Source organism: Perna viridis, chromosome 14 (genome assembly GCF_037379345.1).
Source record: "Perna viridis isolate PV_CMFRI_1.1 ecotype Kerala chromosome 14, ASM3737934v1, whole genome shotgun sequence".
Classification (NCBI taxonomy): domain Eukaryota; kingdom Metazoa; phylum Mollusca; class Bivalvia; order Mytilida; family Mytilidae; genus Perna; species Perna viridis.
The window spans coordinates 31179887-31202883 of record NC_142458.1 but is presented as its reverse complement, the minus strand read 5'-3'; the positions used below and the strand labels follow the sequence as shown (position 1 = coordinate 31202883).

Genomic DNA, 22997 nt, shown 5'->3' with positions numbered 1-22997 from the left:
ACTATGACGCGTTCAGCAAATCGGTTTTCATTGTGCAATTGGTTACACCGTTACGATCCACGAGTTGATGATGACGACCATAAAACTTCTAGCTGTAGTGATGACTTTTTTAGCAACATAACCTTATTTCAGAAGCCTAATTGTCAGCAGTCTATCGCGATACAATAAGTTTCGACAAACTCTGGCATAACGTATGAGTTGTGATACGAAAACTCAATACGCAGATCAAAGGAAAGTTGACAATTTCGATTGAAAAATCATCACGTTTGTCGTAAATCTTGGTCAATAGTTTTCTTTTACTAACGATCTCTAAGTGACGTTCAAGATATGAGGCTGACTTCACAGCGTCTGTAGTGTCCTTTATCTCAAGTTCTTTTGGATAGATGCGATGTATCAAATCCCAAAAACTAGGATTGTTTAAAGATAATACGTCATCTTTATAGTGGAAACTGAGATTAAAAGATCTAGCTAAACGATGAAAGATAGATTCATAACTGAAAAAAGTGTATACAATTTGTATTGAAAGCATTTAGATACAATATATGTTTATACTGATTCTTATAGATATTCCTTATCCAAGTTAGGTCAGTTCCCTATTTGTATTAAATTAAAAAAGTTCAAAGACACTGAATAACGTAGTCCTTACATTATTTATATAATGTTTGTTTTATCTGGGTTTCACATCCACGTTTAGGTTATTGTGTATGCTTCATTGTCCATAACAAATTCATTTTAGGAGATGTACTTAATTCTTGTATAAGAATTGCAGGCAGAGTATGACACAAATTATCAAATGAATAGTTAAGTGTTTTCTCCCTAATTCAATTTTTCCAAATAACTTATATGTATTAAGGCGGAAACGTTAGTCTAATTATCTTTGCAGTTACTCAAATTTATCACAAACTAAAAGGTTGTATAGTATTTTTAGTTAAATACTATTAGGTTACTACATATATGTTATCAAAGTTTTCAAGGTTTGTGTGTATAATGTATTTTCTCATTCTGATTTGACGTGTTTAATCTATTATGAAGTGTGACATCACACATTTAAAACGAGTTCAAGGAAACTCATTTCGGCCATGTTTATGAAGCATAAAAATATGTGTGTTCTAGCACTAGCGAACAACTCAAAAGATTCCATTCCTATATTGGTTATATCGTGAATAGAACTAAAGGAAAAATATTTAAATGCTAGGTTGAAAATTAACAAGTGGGATAATCAAAGGGTCATCTCATGTAGTTAAGAACATAAAAGCAACTAAAAATGGTATTACACGATAACAATGGATTTTACTTAAATATAAGTTGACAGCCTAAAATCACTTACAAATAGACTCCATTGATTTTTAAAGAAAAAAATTCAAAATTGTTGACTTTGTATTTTCCTAATTTAGCATATCTTTCGAAAAGGAATAATTCATTTCCGGTTTTCAGGTTTATCAATAAAATTTTATTTCTCTTCTTTTCAAAATAAAAATTTGAAGACATAATAGATTTGAGGTGAAATATCAAAAACACTTATGATGAGCTCCTTCGTTTATTGGCAACTGTACATGTCATACTCCATATAAACTATTTGTTATTATTTGTTATTGGTTAAAGGCAAATTTCAAACAAATTGATACAATTAATCACTTTTGCGCTTTGAATCACAAAATTATCTCCAAAAGACGGACATTCGTAACATGATTTTCACTTTTTCTGTCGAAAATATAAGTTTGTCTGTTACACGAACTGACACACATATTTATAGGTAGGCTATGCACTATTGTTTATGTATAATGGAGGTAATTTGTCACAACTAAATAGAAATATACACTATATTTATGAATAATCATATAAATGAAATAAATGTATTTAGAAATGCTTTCTTATCCGTTGTTCAAGTATTCTTTAATTTAATTTCATAAAAAAAAATGAAATTACTAGAGCAGTCTCGCCAACAACCGCCCTTTGCAATTGTGTGATCCGATCCGTCATTGGTATGTGGTAAGATTTGAGTTTTCTCTATTGTTTTCTTTAGTAGATATCAGTATACAGCAGGGTGTTTTGATTCTGATATTGGACATTAATATTTATTTTAGAAATATCAAACTCATGAAACATATTTAAGGCCTTTCCCATTTCAATGGGAAGACCTTCTTGTATTTCTTCCGATTATTATTATTATTATTCTTTTTTTTTCCGCCAGACATTTTGCCAAAGTTTTGGCTGAACATATCACGACAAGATTTTGACAATCTTTTGCAATCTGACAGGGGACTTCGGAATTCGGTCCAAAGTTATCTGCCCCGTAGGGGATAAACTGATTTTGCTAAAGTTTCTTAAACCGGTTTAGATACACACAAACCAAAAGCTCCATATTTTTTAGAAACCCGGGGCAATACTATTTGACAAAATTTCGAAAAGATTTGAGGTTTCCCTGGTTAAGCGATTTCGCGACCTAAAATTAAATTGTTCGGTTAGTCACTAAAAACTTTTAAACCGTTAGTCGTATAGACTTGGGACCTTCACTGTTGATCTTAAATGATTTACAGTATGTTTTTGCTTTTCTCAGTTCTTTGTCAAACTTTAAAAGTATACTTCCAATACATTTTTCAAAAAGTGGCGTAGACCTAAATCCGGGATGTCCAGCTTTTTATCAGTAAAAAAAAACACTATTTACGATCTTTAAATGCCAAACAACTCCATGTATGGCCTAACATTTAAACAACAGCATAGCGAGAATATCACGATAAATAAACATGTATTAATTATTTTTAATTGTCATTAAAATAGGAAAATCAAAGTACTCATGTACTGAATCAATTTACATTGAATCTTTTAGTTGCCTTAAAATAGCAAGAACAGAGACCGACTTCTTGGTTATCAAAATATTTAAACAGTTATTGTACAGTAATTTTGTAAAGTCACTTTGTTCCGACATTTTGTTCCAACTTACACAATGGAGGCACATTATTCACACTTATACACAATACTCATACTTTTGTAGAGACTTAAAAGTACGAATTTAGAGTTTACAATCTGAGTTTTATTCTGACCACATTTGTTCAATACACACTCAAATAATACCTTTACAATGGATAATTCTAGATTAAGTGTGTTTTAGTACTTCATACAGGGGAGGCCATTTGACCTGGAAGTGACAATTGAGACCTTTTCCTTTGAAATACTTTATAATTATCTCCCTTTGAATTTGTCTATTTTCATGAAAATCACAAGTTCATTTTGTTCTCAACTAATTGTATTGATGAAATTGACAGGCAAAGTAGTTTATTACAACACAGTTACTGCAGAATTCGTCTTTCTTATAAGAATCAGAACCATTTTGAAATTTTAACAATTGTCAAAAATCTCGCCTTTTAAAATATATACAAGAAATAAATACTGTCGATCGAGCCGTCTCTACAAGCTAGAACACAATAAGCCATTAGCCGTGAGGCAAAGGTCATTGCTCATGAACATGACAGTTGTCGGGAGGGAATTGGTGGGAAAGACCTTTCAATTGTTCTGGAACAATTGACCTTTTAATTTCTTATTACATTTTTACAGGAATGCATTGGAATATCTTAGTGACTTCAAAGCTAAATAAAAAGTACCCGTTGCTTGATATGACCTAAACTTTTACATCCCATGGAATGTAAAAAAAAGCATCTTCTTTCTGTAATAATTCATTACATTTGAAATAACTACCAATCGTGCATGAAAACAATGTTTAGGTTGTGGGCAGTATTGAGAGAATATTCAACAAAATTTACCTTCCGACAAAAATTTTGTAAGGTGATATTTATTGCTGTATTACCAGACTGTGTGAAGGTGTATGCGCTCCAATATTACTTGACGGTGTCTAGGCGTATGTACTGCAATATTACTAGACTCTTTGAGGATGTATGTACTGCAATTACTTGCCTTAAAGCAGAGGACGCTTACCGTACCGATGCACCATGTCTATTTTCAGTGGAGTCCCAGTTGCTCATTTGCTTTTTTTGTATTGCTAAGTATGTATTATTTTATTTACTTTATGTTTTTTTTGTTTTTTTTTTTTTTTTTTTGGTTTGGTTTGTCTGTTTTTCATGTCTGGTCTTTGTCCCTGGAATATATTTTTTTGATTACTGTTAGAATCTTGATTCCCTTGATTACTCTTTAATGTTTATTTAATTATAGGATTATAGAGGTTATAATTTTGATTTTTGTTTACTTAGTAACTAAATGTACTTTGTTAATGCCACTGCTGGTGGACCTTAGTCCCTCAATGGTATTCACCAACCCAGTAGTTAGAACGAACTGTCTGACTCCAAATTATATCAGATTACATTCATCATATTCATCCAAATTTGCAGTATTACAAATCTCAAAATACATAACACACTGAGGCTTGATTTCCGTTATTGCACATGGTAGATCCTCTCGGTGATTGATTTGGCTTCCTATTTCGATAATTTTGGTTTTGAGTACTTCATGGATACAAAGTTTTTTTTATTGATTCTTCCTACATATTTGATTATAATGCTGCTGATAGAATAACACGTGTATAGCATATCAAAATTTGCAATATATATGACTGGTATTTTACTTTTCCTCCCTGTAATAAATACTTTGACCAGTACAGCTAGACACAACCGCACATATATAACCCTTAACAGGTTTGGGCAAGTAAAGACACAATATCAAACTTGATACAATTTTATAGTGATTCATTTACTTTCACTCAGGTTATTTTCCGTACATCAGGTACATGCTTGTTTCTTAACTCTTTTGATCCTTCATTCTTTATCAGTTCAAGTCACAAGATACAATTAAATGATTCACAGGGCGATGCTTAATACTGCAACAAAGGTTAAATCCTGAACAGTTTGGGCTCTATGGATATACCATTCAAATTTGATACAGCTTCTGATGTTGATTCTGATTAGATATTTGACACATAATAAGAATTTGACCACAGAATCAGAATAGTCACTTTTTAGCCCCCTTTTCCTAAGTGGTTCAAGTCAAAACTCTAAAACCAATCCAAACCTTTCTTTTGGGGTATGATACTAATGATCAAATTTCAAAATGATGCATTCCCTTTTACTAAGGTTATTATCTACCCAATATGTGCCCCACTCTTATTCTCATTGGCTTTTGACTCCAAAAACAATTCCATTCTTTCTTTTGGTGCATATCACCATGTAGTAAAAATAATAATATGAGGAGTACAATGTCAGGAATATCCATTCACAATTAATCATTTTATTGTCCAGACTTTATGAAAATGCTTTCACTATGAACAAAAAATGTACTCTCTGTCCCAGGAACAGTGATTTTCCTTCTGTCTTGAATGTGAATTCCTGTCAAATTACTGTGCAAGAACTATAAAATACTATTATTATTTGGTACAGGTCAGGTCTTCACATCTTTCCCCGCCCCCATCCACAAGTTATCAATTACGCCTCCACAACTGAAAATTAGACATGGTACGTTCATGTCAATCGAACAACATGTACAGTGAATGCCATCAAAAATACACAAATTCGGCTCATCTTTTAACCGAACTTTAAACCTGCAATAATTAAATGAAAGTATGATTGTAGTACATAGATCTCTGTAAATCCCCCTGTATAAATTATATTAACTACGCTTCGGACCATTGTATTTGTCTTCACGACGGCACACTGGTACTAATATTCTACCATTTGTATATCAGTGTAAATGAATATAAATTTGCTGTTCAACAGATAACTAATGCATCTGAAATCGCATTCCTAACGAAGATTTTTATTATTATTATTATTATTTCGTATTCTCCTGTCCGTTTGCCACGCTGACAAGTTTCTTATGGAATCAATTTCATATAATAAAGAAAAGTTTTTATACTTTGCATTATAACTTAAACGACGATGCTTGAAAAATGTGTCAGACCTGATTCCTTGTGTTTTATAAGTTTGATGCCAGTGAGGGTCCTTTGAAATTAATTTATATAACAAAATAAGTCTGATACACAAATCGTTGGTATTTTATCGAAATCTAAACACACCAAAGTAAAATGTATGTAATAGGTACATGTACATGTATATTGTCTCTGGTAAAGGGGGTCATGATATATTATTTATAACAAATATTGCAAAAGCATATATATGCACCACCGAGTTTTCATTAAGAATTATTGAATATGAAAATGTTTCTTTCAAACACCTGGTCTAATATCACAAGTACTTTTGTTTTTTGTTTTATTTATTTAAATATCTAAACTTTGGTTGCACCGATGCGGTAAGTATATTACCCAGTTAAATATGAAGATCTATTTTTTTATATTTATACCAATGAGGCATCACTTAATTGTTTACTTAATATATAAAAAAAATCCTATATATACATATCACATGTAACTTATCGAAATAATACTTATTTTGATTATAAATCACATGTATTTGTATTTGAAAACTTAGAAGGATATTTATTTCCTCAAAATCTTGTGGGTTTAAAATGATCTGTATTTTTTTTTAAATCAGAAAAAAAATATTTGATGGGAGCTATTTACCGCGCCCTTTTTTCAACGTTTGTATAATATGCCGTGCTACGCTTACACAACTGAAACTTATTACCGTGACGTTTTCCGGTGACGCTTTACAGACATCGCCTGCATCATGTGTAAACTTCTTTTTTCTAAAGAACCAGTTAGTTTTGCATCTGGACATGTTTTTGTCTTTCTTTCTGTCTGTACTTGTACAATGTATCCGCTGTCGCCACTTGCCAAATGGATATTTTACAAAGAAATTAACAGGCATTTATATTTTAAGTTACATATATACAAAAAAGTCATGCGTATGCATGTAATATCTTTGTAATGTAAGCATTGAGTCATATTATACATCATGCTGTCATGGGTCAATCACTCCTATATAATCAACTAAATTATTCCGACCTAAGCGGGGGGACCGGCCCCCAATCCGCCTTTTAGAGTGTGCGTAGTTCAATTGTATATACAAAGTACATGTGGTACATGTATTTCACACGTCTTAGGGTATGTCCAATAAACACTTATATATTCCCAATAGTTACTTTTGTGAGCTTTGCTCTTTACTATCACAAGATTTCCATCAAAATTGCTGTCAAATCCAGCTATTACTAATGCGCAATAATCCTATTTTAAACCAAGAATGCGCAAATTCATCAGATCTGTGCAATGGTGATATTTAGCAGCATCCCATTCTCACAGATTTCAGTGCACCCAGGGATTCCATATTTTTTATCTTATTACGAAATATTCCAAAATGTTATACCGAAGCACGTTTCACGTAGCGGTAGACGTTCGTTCGTTTCCTGTCTTACTAACCCCTGTATTCACATCAAACATCGTTTGACAATCGGATAATATCACGTAATCTCAGTAAATTCTCCCCGACTTTGCAGGACATTTTCTAAGAGGGCTGACCCGTGTCTAGATTGAATTCGAAGGTCAGATGCTGTTCGGAGCTTTATACCGAAGGTACAAATGATAGGAAAATTCGTTGAGGAGGCAAAAATTGTCAACATACAGACATTAAACATACACCACATGAATAAAAATAAACAGACGTAATACACAAAAGGACAAAAAAGTACACACAGAAACCCCACTAACACCAGAAAAAGTCTCTAGAAAAGTAACACTCAAGTGTTGGAAACATTACCATTTCTTTTTTTTTTTTTTTTTTTTTTTTGTCATTTTTACAATTGGAACAAGAAACTGTTCCCATTATCATACAACAAAGAAAGAAGTCCTTAAAAATTAACCATAATAACTTATTTTTAACAAATTATCATGGTATGAATAAACAACGTTTAATCTAACTTTAAACTCGGCAGATGTTTCTAAAAAGCAGAGGACCCTTACCTTACCGGTAAACTTGGTCCATGCTTCTGTGTTTATTTAGTGTAAAAGAGTGATCAAGAGAACCCAGAGTCAGGCTAGTGGAAATCAAATGAATGTAATCCAGGGACAAAGAAAAAAGTGGGAACATCGGTAGGGTAAGCGTCATCTACTTTTCTAGAAACACCCGCCGAGTGTCTCATAAAAAAGTCAAGTCAAAAAGACATATGGTAGACAAAAGAGGAAAGGAAAACTATGACACGTTGAACAAATCAGTTTTCATGGCGCAGATGGATACACCGTAACGATCCACGAGTTCATGGTGACGACCATAAAACTTCTGTAGTGATGACTACAATCCTGTTCCAGAAGCCTATTTGTTAGAATTCTAGCGCGATACAAAAGGTCCGCGTGGTTTCGGCAAGCTCTGGCATAACATATGAGTTGTGATATGAAAACTCCATACGTAGGTACTGAAGAGATGTTGCCATAGATGAAAAGAAAGTTGATAATTCTGAATGTTTGTTGTAAAGTTTGGCCAATAGTTTTCCTTTACCATCGATTTTTAAGTGTAGGTCAAGATATCAGGCTGACTTCACAGTGTCTGTAGTATCCTTTATCTCAAGTTCTTTGGGGTAGATTCGATGTATCAAATTCCCAAAATTAGGAATGTTTAAAGACAGTACGTCATCTATTTAGCGGAAACTGAGATTAAAGGATATAGCTAAACGATATTCTTTCTTTCGGATCAGATCAGCTATAAAGTCAGCCGCATAAGAGGAATAGGTCAGCAAGTAGAGGAGCCCAATTTGTTTCCATTGGAATGCCGACCGTTGTTGAAAAAAGCGTCCACTACACTAGACAAGCATGTTATCGGTAAAACATTCCATCATTTTGTAAACATCCTCTTCAATATATCAAGACTTCGAAAAAGCTCATGAAGGGTGGATTTCTCTTACATTTCCTTAAAAAATCGTATATGCTTGTTGCTTGTGCAAAAAATCACAGAGTTCTTACATCATACTGCAGAGTTCTTACTTCATACTTGAGAGTTCTTACTTCAAACTTCAGAGTTCAAACGTCATAATTCAGAGAGTTCTAACCTAATACTTCAGAGATCTTCCTTCATAATCAATCAATCAATCATACTACAAAGTGTTCACTTCATACGTCAGAGGTTTTACTTCATGATTTAGTCTTTATAGGTGAACATTCATAGTTCAGAGTTTAATAAAACGATGAATTCTCGATGTTTTAAGTAGACGATTTTATTTTTGACTTTCAGGTTTGTAAAATGCACGTTCAAGAATTGTTTACAATTGGGGGTTCAGATTTTAAACCAAGCAAACACGAAGACGATAATGGAGACTGGGACAACATAAAACTTTATTCTGCAAAAGGATTTTCACAGAATGAAATCCATTTTTTCGTTGTTTGTTTTGTATTGTTTTGTTTTGTTTTTTATTTGTTTTTCTTTTCTCTCCTCTCTGTCTTAAATGCGTATTGCATTTTATGTTGGAAAATTCCGTTCAAGCTTAATTTTTGGAGTTTTTGCAGGCTGGTAGCTGATTCTACATTAACAACTTAATATTAGAATTGTACATTCCGTAGGTAGTCCAGTTTATACGTTCAACCAATTAAACAAGGGATACTGCCAGCTCATCCTTTTCTTTCGTTTGTTCAGTATCTAAAAAATAAGATCGGTGTAATATCGCTTCAGCGACTTATGACTGTTTGATATATTTGATGTGTTCAAATATTTATGTACCAAAACTTTTATCATTCTATAAAATTTAGAAACGCATAAAGGTTCAGACACTTATTAAACACGTGTTAAAATGTATATAACAGTACAATGTATCCAAACGTTAATGCGTAAGTATGAAGACAATTAATTGCTACTTTGGTAATATCATTCTGAATTTAAATTTATATCGCTTATCATAAAAAGTGTGAAATATGTATAGAAACATATGTTGACAACATGTGTGCGTGAAAAGCGTTTATAATCTGACGAGATGTACAGTTCCGAGCATGATGAGTAATTGCTAGAAAAAGGTAAGTTCGAAGAATTGTAAACTGAACATTGTTTTTTGATATTACCAATATGTTGGTCTTTGAAAAATTAAACGGTGTTTCTATAAATAATATATGCTTTAATTATTTTATACTCTCAATATTACTTGTCATCATGGATGTATCTGATACAATATGAAAAGTACTGTTTTACATACATTATAAATGGATCTTGTCGTAAATAATGAAAGCAAAACATGTTGATAAATTGTTTCCTGAAGATAAAAAAACAGCAAAGAGTATAAATTGCCAAAAAAAACTAAAAGAACAATACAAAATTACCATTGCATTGAGCACAAATGTGAGACGTCACCCACATTGTAAAACACATATTTGATTTATATTTTAAGAAAAGAAAAAATGAAGTTAATGGCATGTTGTTTTGTAATATTACTGCTTTGTGGAAGTTCAACACAACGGATAGGTGACTCGCTTCTTGAAATGTTTCCTGAGTACAATGATTTAAAGGCAATAATACAGGTGCAGAATAAAAATGTTGAATCAATAGGGAATGATATGAAGGAAGTAAAAGGTAATAAAACCAAAACGTTGTTTATTATTATTATTATTATTATTATTATTAACATTTGCTGTTGATTTTATGTAGCTTCACAGGCAACGGTTCTGGATGTGCAGATACTTTCCTGGATGATTAATTGTGTTTCTAACTGATTGTCTACTCATCCTGGTGTTCGATTTGTTTTACACATTAATTCACTGCTGACTGTATATTGATGAAATATTATATTAAGGACATTATATGATAATGTGTAAATATGCTTGTTAGGAAAAACAATAGTGTACAATGCCTGAAAAGATCTCACTGACTTTAAATATTAAAACTATATGAACAATAAAAAAATCAAAAGGAGTAAAACATGGTATGCAGATTTACATGAACGGCGATACTTAATATAGATGTCCGATGTCTTTGATGAGACGCTATTCAATGTAAGGATATTATATATACCAAAGATGGGAATTTTTAGCCTCTGTATGTCTTGCTTTGTTTTCACCTTTAGTTTATTTTTATGTTACTTGAGTGTATAGGGGCAACTTCTTCGTTGCACCTGTGTATTATGATGTCTTGGGCCAGCTACAGCCTGCCCTGTAGTATGAGAATGTCCTCGTCGTAAACCATTCTACGCATTTATTTGTCAATATTCATTTCCTGAAGATATTTTGAATATACATACGTAAAATTCATTTCGAAAATTCAAATGCAATACATGTACATTGTTGTTCGATTTGTTTTCTTCAGGCAAAAGAAATGGCTGTAAGTAGAGCTAAAAATATTAATTGAACAGCAGCAAATATCTTATGGTAAATCAAAGAACCTAATAAACTATAATGCGGAGAATCAAAATCTTTCACATTCTGTGTTATTTTTAAAATCATGCTAAGGTTTAATCATGAATTTCCACTTATTTTCTCCACTAGACCCACACATTGTCTGCGAGTGATGTAGGTGAAATTAAACATTGTGACGTCATAAATGTTTGATTTGTAGTTTACATTTTTAAAACAACAAAACATGTCTATTTAACAACTTGAAATGTATGACAAGTCAAAAGTACAAGTAAAGACAGAATAATCAAAGGAACTAATATTCTAGTGGACATCAAAAGAATGTAATCTATTGATAAAGACCAGACAGAGAAAATTTCAGTAATAAGAACATTGTGTTGTTTCATGTATATAATTTTTAAATAGCATCATCTTTTTGTCACTTGTTTATGTTAAAAAAGATTTCAGTCAATAGAAACTTTCCATGGAAGACAGATTTGAGCAGAGTTGGTTTTAATGGCGTTTGATACATTATTTTCTCATTTTAGGCCAAAGTGGAACAGAAGAATTGGGATATAACAGAGCGGGAAATGCCGGCAAAAGTAAAACAACTGCTATAACGTTCAATAACAGTTTCTTAACCCAACCTGTACTAACGTACGGGTTTATGAAACTAGATACAGATAAACGCACAAACGTTCGGGTTTATGTTCAGATATCACAGCTGACAAGAACAGGTTTTACCATGAAAGTGGCGTCCTGGGATTATTCAGTTACATACAATGCTGTTGTGAGCTGGATGGCTTGTCCTAAATTTCAATAAATCTTAAATGTATTTTAAATCATTTTCACTTAAATTATAAAAACACATACTCACTTGCTCATATACTATCACGTCCAGGGTACATGAAAGATGAAAGTAGATAAAAAAGGAAAGGCAATGACACGTTGAACAAATAAGCTCTCATGGAGCAGACGGATACACCGTTACGATCCACTACGATCCACGAGTTTATGATGACGACCATAAAACCTCTGCAGTATATTCTTTATGTTTTTCGTCAAAATTATTATAGTACTTCAAGAATAGAATGGTACCCAACCCCGCTGAGATCTGTCTAAATAACAATTAGTGTTTATAACATATATCATAAGGCTCATAGGATGTGTGCCATTTAAACCGTCACTCCTGCGATATTCAGTAAACAGTCATTGGATTCTACAATTTCTTCTGAAACAATATTAAACAAAATGGAATAACCCGAGTTTTTCAAACGGATTTTACGTACTGTATCTGGTAATTGAATTTAAAATGTCAGGAAAACAGCAAAAATCAGTTACAATGCACCAAACAGAATTAAAAAAATTGGGAAAAGAATGAAATGTATTCTAGCACAGAATCTCGTTAAAACAATGAGGTATAATTGCTTTTTTAGACTGATATGACCACTGATTTAGCAATCATGACACTAAAGCATGCAATTGCTATTTAATCACCACTAGTATATTCACCCCGCAAAAAAAAGAGGGGGTTTGGCGTACTGTAAAACTTCAGGACCAAATTCAGGACCATTGCGGTACGAGCTGTGCTGGTTGTGTAATATCTCTTGTCAGATTTTGCTTTTGCCATTACTTGATTATGGATCAAATTGTGTTCGGTAATTTTATCTTTTTTTCAAAATTTCGGGGTTTTTTTGTTTTACCCAACTCTTAAGATTCAGATATTTTCAAGAAATAAAACATATTTCTGTGAATTACTTTAAACTGAGAAATTTCTTGAAGTAGGCAAAACTAACGTAAAATATTGATAAAAATAAAAAATAAATGGTTATGAAAATCTTATATGAATATCAATATTTAGATCACATGAAAAACAAATCCAGAATTTCCTATAAATTGTAATTGATTTCCATCAATTTTTTTTTCGTAGTATGGATAATAAGAAATATTTGTCAAAATATTTTTTTTTGAAAGGTAACGTAATTCACGTGGAAAGACGGAATGTCTTTAATATATAGATAGCGGTGTTTCATCTAATTTTCCCAATGTAATAAATTTCGATTATTCACACTGTGATATGAAGTCGGTAATTTCACTCTCGGACTTTGTCAGGCCAAACTGTCGTAGCTTTGATATCAATCTGTCAATCACATAATTGATAATTCATGTTGAAAATGTCGATAAATTGTGAATAAAATCTATATAATAAATCGGTAAATAGTTGGAAAGAGTGAATGTCCAAAATTTTATCACTCGTGCCAAGAACGTTATAGGATTTGACTCGTGCGCGGAACAAGTTCTTTGGGACTCGTGATGATATTTTGGTTATTTATTCTTTCAAATTAATAGCCTTATTAGTATTTACTTAAAATTTACTAAAAATCAAAAAGTGCAAACGACATAAAAAAAAATAAAATAACGGTGAACACGGATCGTCATTAAAGTTTTTTTTTTTCAAATTGTGGGTGTACAATAAAAAATACCCAGATACAGTATACAGTTGAAGTAGTTAAAAATAGAAATGTCGTTTACATCATTACTATCATAACAAGCAGAGTACGCTTACCCTTCCGATGCACTCAACATTCCCTGCAGAAAAGCATCTAAATGAATATTTCAATTGTTTTTTGTTTAGATTCTACTACAGTTTAAAGTTTGAAATAAAATCACCAAACCTCATGACTGTTATCCATTGATTACTCTTTTAAACAAATCAGAGTGATCGCATGTCGCGCAATATCACTTTGGTATTTTACCAGTAAGAATTGCGACCGGACGTTATATTGGCAGACAGGTCGAAGATAGGCTGTGAAGCATGTGTAATCAACAGACCGTGGGCTCAGATACCCATTTTCGTTTAGAATGTGATCTTTATAAAAACATTCGAAATGACACGTTTCATGATATTGTAAATTTTAATGAACACAATTGCTAAGATTAATCTTTTAATGTCTGAACATGCAAGAAAGTTCATTGTCCGAGCTTCCAATTTAAGACGTTCTCACATATACAAGTATTGCAAGTATTTGATCAACTGATAACGTTTTTTCAATACTTCTATTTCCTATTTTCAATTCTTTTATTTTCTTATTTTCTTTTTTAATCAAGGGAATCAAGATTCGAGTGTAAATCAAAGAAATATATATTCCAATGACTAGACAAGAAAAATGAATACTCGCAACAAAGAACAAAATAACACATACAAAGAAACTTAAAACAGCATTGTGACGTCATAATTTACGATCAATTTCACACTAACGACTTTCTGGGAAATCGACGCCAGGACTACACTAAACCTGGGTGCATGAACCAGGTGTACCGATATGGTAAACGTCGTCTGCATTTCTAGAAACACCAGCCGAATTGCTCATAATAAGTTTAGTCCGGGGTAGAAGAGAGAGGAAAGGAAAACTATTACACGTTGTTGAACAAATCAGTTTTCATGGTGCAGATGGTTACACCAGAACGATCCACGAGCCTACGACAACCACAAAACCTCCGCAGTGATCACGGCAATCTTGACACAACCCTGTTACAGAAGCCTAATTGTAGAAGTCTAGTGCTGTACAAAAAGTATGCGTAGTTATGGCAAGCTCTGACATAACATATGATTTGTGATATGGAAACTCCATACGCAGGTGCTGAAGGGATGTTGCCACAGATGAAAGGAAAGTTAATAATATAGAATGACAGTCATCGCGTTTGTCTTATATAGTTTGGTCAATAGTTTTCCGTTACCATCGATCTCTATGTGTAGGTCAGATATGGCTGACTTTACAATGTCTGTAGTATTTTTATCTTAAGTTCTTTTGGGTATATGCGATGTATCAAATCCTTAATACTAGGATTGTTTAATGATAATATAGTATCTATATAGCGAAAATGTTATTAAAGTATCTAGCTTAACGATGTTCCTTCTTTTGGACCAGATCAGCTATAAAATGAGCCTCGTAAGAGTGAAGGGATAGGTCAGCAAGCACAGGAGCACAAATTGTTCCCATTGAAGTGCCGACCTTTTTTTTTTGTTGAAAAACGCGTCCGCCACACTGGATAAATAAGTTGTCGATCAAAAATTCCAACATTTTGAAAACATCTTCATCAATATACTTGAGAGAGGATTTGAAATTATTTTTTACAAAGTATGAGGAATCTCTACCAAGAACTATATACTTGTATCTAGGTGTACAATCAATCTTTTTTGAAGAACAACGATGTATAATGTCTTCACGTCGGGATTTTTACTGGTATGGGGAATAGAAGTATGAAGAGTTGAACAATACTAGATTTTAATGGTATTGATTTCTGATAATGATCTTCAATTGAGGATTTCCAGAAGATCTTTCGAATTTCTCGGGATCCACATTGAATTAATACTACTACAGGAGTAACAAACGTCGTGGCAGAACTGGAGATCCTCTTTGACAGTTGTGATTATAGAAGGTAAAAAAAGGTTTGTTGATACATTGTGCAGATCTAGTAATGTAGTGTTGTTTGTACGGATTCTTATGAAGTTTATGAATCCAGTCCATAGACGGTAGATCACATATTTATGGTTTTTCACAATTTTTCTTTGGAGAGTGAAGTGGCCGAATAGAATACTGCTCTGCTATTTTTTTCTGTATTTACCCCTGATAATAAATATCATGATAATAAAATCTGATAATAAAATCGCTGTAGTCCATCAAAAGAGTCCTAGTGGTATCAGTACAAAATAGGGCATTTTTCACTTAAAAACTCCTCGGGATTTAAAATAAAAAATATATCAATTGAAGCGATATTCAATAAGGTAGGGTACATACGTTGTATATAACCAAAAAAAAATCTCAAGTGTTACTGAATATGATTATCATATGATTATCATACGTGAATATATTTATTATGTGTGGCACAGTTAGCTGGGTAGAGATCTGTTCGAAAAAAAATAGGGAGCGTAAATTGCTGTAGTATCAACTTGTTCCTACATACGTATGAACAGAAAAGGCGCCAATATCCGGTTTGTGTATGTAAAATCGGGAGGTTAAAATAAGAATAATGGCAGCTTCAACGTCAACTTTTTTTTTAATCATTTAAATGATTTTCATGTGTATATTATTCACGATATTTTAATATAAAAACTCAATTCATGTGTAAATGTTTTGATGGATGTCACACAAACCCTTTCCAAAATGAAATTAAAATAATTAATGCATATTTTATTATATAAGATTTAAATTTCGAGAAACTTAGGACAAGCCATCCAGCTCACTACAGCACTGTATGTAGCTGATCTATCCCATGTTTGTACCCTCATGGTAAAACCAGATTTTGTCAACTTTGATATTTCAGCATATACCCGAAGGTTTGTGCGTTTATCCGTATGTAATTTCATAAACCTGTATGTTAGTACAGGTATGTCTAGAAAACCTGGATTGAACGTGAAAGTGACGATTTTACTCTTTACAGTGTTTTCTCGGATGTAAGGTACCCGGAACATATCAAGTACTCCAGATCTATTTCTTAATTCTTGCAATGTAGGATTGACTACAGTGGTGGTATCTTTTCTGAGATCAGCTGTTGCAGTTCCACTTTGGCCTAGAAATATGATTGATACAATAGAGTGATAAAATCCATAAAAAACAATGACACTAAAATCTGGCGTATTTTGAATCTTTATACTTTTTATTGGCTAAAACAGTTTTCTCTCATATATTTGTATTGGAAATACGAATTAATATGATGTACTCATAAATCATGTTGAATTTGTTTTTACCTTACCATAAATTATTTGATTGTTTGCATTATTTGTTCAACTAGATGAATGATCAAATACACATTTGAAGCAAGTATCAAACATACGGTAAACATATAAACATGATGCTGATGCAATCTAAATTAATATGCATGTAACAACACATTATTTACATATCTGTTTCTTTTGGCTTATCATACGTTTCAATTCAATTAATAGCTGTCTTTTACGCTTGAGAAAACCAATGATTTTTCCCACTTTGTTCAAACTAAACACCCCTTCAACAGAAATATTAATGACGTCACAATTTAAAATGTCACTCGGGGACAACTTGTACATAAAGCGGAGCAAAATCATGAAGCCTCATAATGACAAGCATGATTTATACAGACTTAACTTAGGGAGTGCACGACTTTGTTTCTCGTATACATAATGTATTCAGTACTACTGATTTACCAACAAATTGGCTGCTATTCAAATGATTGATACTAAGCACTACTTACAGAATGGATTGCTTCCTGTCGGAAAAATGTCAAACATGAATATGCATTTATTGTATTTGCTTTTTGGTGTCTGATCTTACATCTTACACCTTACATCTTACAATTTCAAATTTCTTTTATTTTCTGTTTTTAAATGAACTGGACTGTAACGTTGATTTGTCAACAGTCCGTCGTTCAAACAATCAAAAGCTAAGACAAAAGTTTAGCCTAATGATCAAATATAAATTTAGACAATGAAATCGATTAGAAATTTGATTATAAGGATTTTGGCTAAATCTTTGAAACAATAATCATAACGTATATTATTGTAAGAATCAGGCAAAATTGGAAAAAATAGAAATAAGCATGTCAAAGAGTAATCACGGGAAGCAAGGTTATAGCGGTAATCAAAAGAATGTAATCCAGGGACAAAGACCAGACATGGAAAACGGACATACACATCAAAGAACATAAAGTAACTAAAATCATACATACAAAGTAACAAAAGTAAATGAGCAACTCGGACTCCTCTAAAAACTGAGAGCATGGACCAGGTGCACCGGTGGGGTAAGCATCCTCTGTTTTTTCTAGAAACACCACACTATATATATATCAAAAAATAATTTCACCATAGGATGCTTTCTCCATTTGAAAAGACCATTAGTTAGATCATTTCCTCTGCATATCAATGAAATAATGCGTAAAAAGCAACAAAGTAAACGAGCAACTTGGACTTCACTAAAAATTGACCAGATGCGGGACGTTAGGCTAATATACAACATTTAGGGTAACGGAAAGAGTTCAATACCAAGTATAAGGAATCTAATGTAATATCTTTTTTTTTCTTTTATTTTGTTTTTGCTTTTTTTGGGGGGAAGGGGTTAGTTTTTGTTTTTTGTTGTTTAGTTTTATTATTTCGTTTTTATTGTTTTGTTTTTGTTTTTCTTTGTTTTGGCTTTCCTAAAAAATGTCTAATCTAATGATTTAGATTAATAAACTACCTTTTAGTACCTTTACATCATTTTCCATTAATTCAATTTCTGTATTTCGAGCCTGTATTGTGGCCTTAAATGCCATAAACTCAGGAAATATTTCAAGAATTGATTCCCCGTTCTGTTGTGTTGAACTTCCACACAACAATACCATTGCAAAACAAAATCCCACCAATTTCATAGTTCCTGTTCTCTGAAAGTTTAAAATGCGTTTTTTTCTCATTCAATAAAATTGTGATTTTAATTTCTTTCTTTTTTATCACATTTTTATTGTATTTGGAGACATAAATCCTAAATAAAAAGGAAAAAAACGTAAAGATAGGTTAAATGGATTATAAAACAATTAAATATCGTACTGACGATCTTTTTACTAAAACAATTTTTGGTCCATTTCGCCTGTCTTTCTACCCTTTTGATACCAGATACTTTACTTGACCTAGGAGAAATTAATTAACAGAAAACTGTCCTCTGCTGTACATGCCAGTAATACAACAACTGATCGATATGCATTTATTCATACATGTGCCTGGCTGAATTAAATATATTTTTGTCAATTACACAGATATCAATTGAAACTGAAAGGTTATCTGTAAGAATCATTCAATGGGTGAAACATAGAATGAATAAACCCATCATATTGATTGTGTAAGTAGACTATTCCCACTATCAGAATCAAGGAAAACAGACACAATTTTCTATATCATGTTCGACCATTGAGTAACAATTTCATTGAAATGCAGTGAAAATGAACATTTCAAGGGTAAATAACTCTGTCAAAAAACTCATTTTTCTAACATTCTATTGAAAAATTTCGGAGCAAAGCCAGTGACGCAAAGATCAAATAATGGTCTGTTTAAATGGATAAAGTATCATTGAGTGGTATTGCATTGTCAGATCGGTGGGGTTTTGACATGCATGTTTCTGATTTTTCCCATTTTGCCTTATTCTTACAAACAATTACACTTAAATTGTCAGCTTTACTTTGAACAGGAAGAAATAGTAGAAACTACTTTCAACAATCTGATTGAAAACGTCTTTATCTACTACACAATTGTAGCTAAGTTTCGTTTTCATTCCTGGATAGTTGCTGAGAAAGAGTTTTACGTAACTATCTTCCACTATATCGTGAATTTTCGCCGGTCGACAAAATTTAAAATGACTTTTTACAGTAGGTACTGTTTATTATCTGGAAGTGAAAGATTAATAAAGGTAAGATTTATTAATAAAGGTATGATACAAAAATATTTTCATCAATCCGAAGATGTTTAGGCATCAATATATAAGACTCTGTTTACGCAATTCAGATTGAAGATCAGTATTGAGAACACAACATATTTGTCCAGTGTGGTGGAAGTGTTTTTCAACGAACGGTCGGCATTCCAATTGGAACAAATAGTGCTCCTTTACTTGCTGACCTATTCCTTCACTTTTATGAGGCTGACTTTATAATTGATTTGATCCGAACGAAAGAATATTGTTTGGCTAGATCCTTTAATCTCAGTTTCCGCTATATAGATGACGTATTATCTTTAAACAATCCTAATTTCGGGGATTTGATACATCGCAAATTGATGCATCTACCAAAGAACTTGAGATAAAGGATACTACAGACACTGTAAAGTCCGCATCATATCTAGACCTACACTTAGAAATCGATGGTAAAGGAAAACTTTTGACCAAACTTTACGACAAACGTGATGACTTTTCATTCAGAATTGTCAACTTTCCTTTCATCTATGGCAACATCCCTTCAGCACCTACGTATGGAGTGTTCATATCACAATTCATACGTTATACCAGAGCTTGCCGAAACTACGCAGACTTTTTGTACCTGGCTAGAACTCTAACAAATAGGCTGCTGGAACAGGGTCATGTTGCTATCAGATTGAAGTCATCACTACAGAAGTTTTATGGTCGTCATCATGAACTCGTGGATCGTTATGGTGTATCCATCTGCACCATGAAAACTGATTATTCAACGGTTCATAGTTTTCCTTTCCTCGTTTGTCTACCCCGGACTTGACTTTTCATGAGCAACTCTGTGGGTGTTTTTAGAAAAACAGAGCACGCTTACCCTACCGGTGCACTTTGTCCATGCTCCCAGTATTTAGTGGAGTCCGAGTTGCTCATTTGCTTTTTTTACTTTGTATGTATGATTTTAGTTACTTTATGTTCTTTGTTGTGTATGTCTGTTTTCCATATCTGGTCTTTGTCCCTGAATTGCATTCTTTTGATTACCGCCGCTATAACCTTGGTTACCTTGATTACTCCATCCCCATCCTGAGAATGTTTAGAATCAGTAATAAAATGCACTAATAACAACAGAATAAAGCTGACGTATACCAAGAATTCTATGAATAAAAAAAAAAAACAAGAAAACGCCAATAAATGATACATGGGTATGTAAGCATTTGCAAATCTGTTTTAAGAAATGCAGGGGAGTATGAGAATCTTTATTGCTAACAATCCAATCTGGGGAAGATTAAGGATCAGCATTTAAACGTCTTTACAACAACAGAACAAACCCGAACTTTGACAGGATTTATATGAACAAAAATAATAAAATCTCAATTTTACAAAAGTCAATAGCACTTGTGTATGAGTGAGCTTTATACAGTCGTGTTTAATGCATCAAAAAGACATCTCTGTTCCCTTGATTACTCTTTTATTCATTTATATATTTTTTTTAAATCCGGCAAAATGTAAAGAACGATAAATAAGACTTATTTACATTTGTTGTATAATCTGTAAAAGGTTACACTCATTAAAACAAAAAAACAATAAAACAAAACAAAATTGAGCAACCCTGCATTTGTTACCCGGAAAAACTTAAATTGTCTGAAAGGATCTTTTTTCAAAATATTCATATAAATTCAATTCGAAAATTGGGTAACCCCGGTATTTGAATGTCTGGGAAAATTCATTATAGAACCCTATCTTCAATTTTGTCAAGTCCTTCGATGTCTTGAGACATCATGATTGATGTTGTCGGTACCTCTATGATTGTGACAATTTCAAATCGTTTTTCTACATATTGAGAATGTTTGTCAGTCGAATATCGGAGGTAACTCAAGGTAAGCAAAATGACTCAACTAGTTATTCAAACGAAAAAGTATTAATTACATCTTCGCCCAGATTGTCTATTCAGAATCTAAATTTGTAAATAAGTTTAATATTTTAATTATATTTTATCAATGTTTGTATTGGTCTTCAAAACTAGTTGTTTGGTGGTTCTTACGTTGATGCATAAGGACATTATCGAATGAATCTCCACAAAAAGGTTTTTGTTTTTTGTTTGTTTTTTGTTTTGTTTTTTTTGTTTTTTTTTTGAAGACCAATATACCAGGAATATCAAAAAGCGTGTTCAGTTTCCAATTCTAGAAACTTACCTCTTTCTTTCAATCACTCATCATCGGAACTGCATATCTACACCAGAGCACTACCTATAATAAACGTTTTTCATACAGACATGTTGCCAAATTAGTAATTTCTTTCCATAATTTATTCCCTTTATCATAAACAATATAATTCTAAATTCAGAATTATATTACCCTCGTTGTCTTTTATTGTGTTTCTATTAAGACATAAATGTTTGGTTTAATTGTACTTTTATATTCATTTTAACACCTGTTTTTAAATATCTGAATCTTTATGTATTTCTCCTTTTATAGAAGTCCTGTTAATTTTTGTTATACTACAGGACACATTAAGGTCTATTAAACATTGATAAATCGTTGTAGCGATCTTATACTCTGCGTTATTTAGTAGATACAAAACAAAAGTAACAAAAAAATGAACTGGAAGTGTTTTTTTACTGGTTGAACGTAAGTATTGAACTACCTGCCCTGATACAGAATGTACAATTATCTGCCATTGATGCTGAATCAGCTGGTAGTCTGCAAAAACTGCAAAAAATAGCATCAGGAAAACGTGGCAACAACAATTGAAATACGAAAATTTAGAGTAAAAACATTAAAGCAAAACGAGAAACTCCAATATAGTCTTTTCTTTTGCTTTAGTACGAGAAATAAAGGTTTTGTCGATGAGGGGCGGAACTTCTTGTTTTTTGTTATTCATGATGTCTCGACCAACGGAAATATGCAAGATGCCGTGATTAAACAATAATTTTTGAACTAAATGTGATTTTTACCGATTAGCGTCACTCGCAGCAGAATGCTTTTGAGCCATGTAAAAAAAAAGTAGGTCACTCACGCTCTTTTCCGTGTCTATTACGAAATTGTGTTTAGAAGATTCTCAATAAAAACAAAGAAAAATTTGATCTAATGTTTAATACCCTAATTTCAGATACAAAATTATGATGAAATGAAGAATGGTATGTTAAAATATACCTTCATTTTAAATCTATTTCAGTTCTGAACCTTATTTTGATGGAAGAGTAACCGAGGAAACCAAGGCCACAGCGGCAATCAAATGAATGCAATCCAGGGACAAGGACCAGACACGGAAAACAGATGCACACAACAAAGAACATAAAGTAACTTAAATCATACATACAAAATAACAAAAGCAAATGAGAAATTCGGACTCTACCAAAACCTTGGAGCATGGACAAGGTGTACCGGTAGGGTAAGCGTCTTCTG

General features: G+C 32.6%; 2 protein-coding genes across 2 annotated transcripts; one reads left to right on the top strand and one right to left on the bottom strand.

Moving 5' to 3' along the window:
• Positions 1–9826: 9826 nt before the first annotated feature.
• LOC148598980 (uncharacterized) lies at positions 9827–12036 on the top strand. The gene is made up of 4 exons (XM_088561743.1): positions 9827–9889; positions 10258–10439; positions 11169–11183; positions 11743–12036. The coding sequence occupies exons 2-4, from the start codon at positions 10268–10270 to the stop codon at positions 12015–12017; spliced, it is 462 nt and encodes a 153-aa protein (XP_088417869.1). The 5' UTR covers positions 9827–9889; positions 10258–10267; the 3' UTR covers positions 12018–12036.
• Positions 12037–16399: 4363 nt separating this feature from the next.
• Positions 16400–21846, bottom strand: LOC148598979 (uncharacterized). Its single transcript, XM_088561728.1, has 4 exons — positions 21786–21846; positions 18406–18589; positions 17426–17440; positions 16400–16765 (listed from the first exon to the last, which is right to left on the bottom strand). The coding sequence occupies exons 2-4, from the start codon at positions 18575–18577 to the stop codon at positions 16401–16403; spliced, it is 552 nt and encodes a 183-aa protein (XP_088417854.1). The 5' UTR covers positions 18578–18589; positions 21786–21846; the 3' UTR covers position 16400.
• Between the last annotated feature and the right edge of the window lie 1151 nt (positions 21847–22997).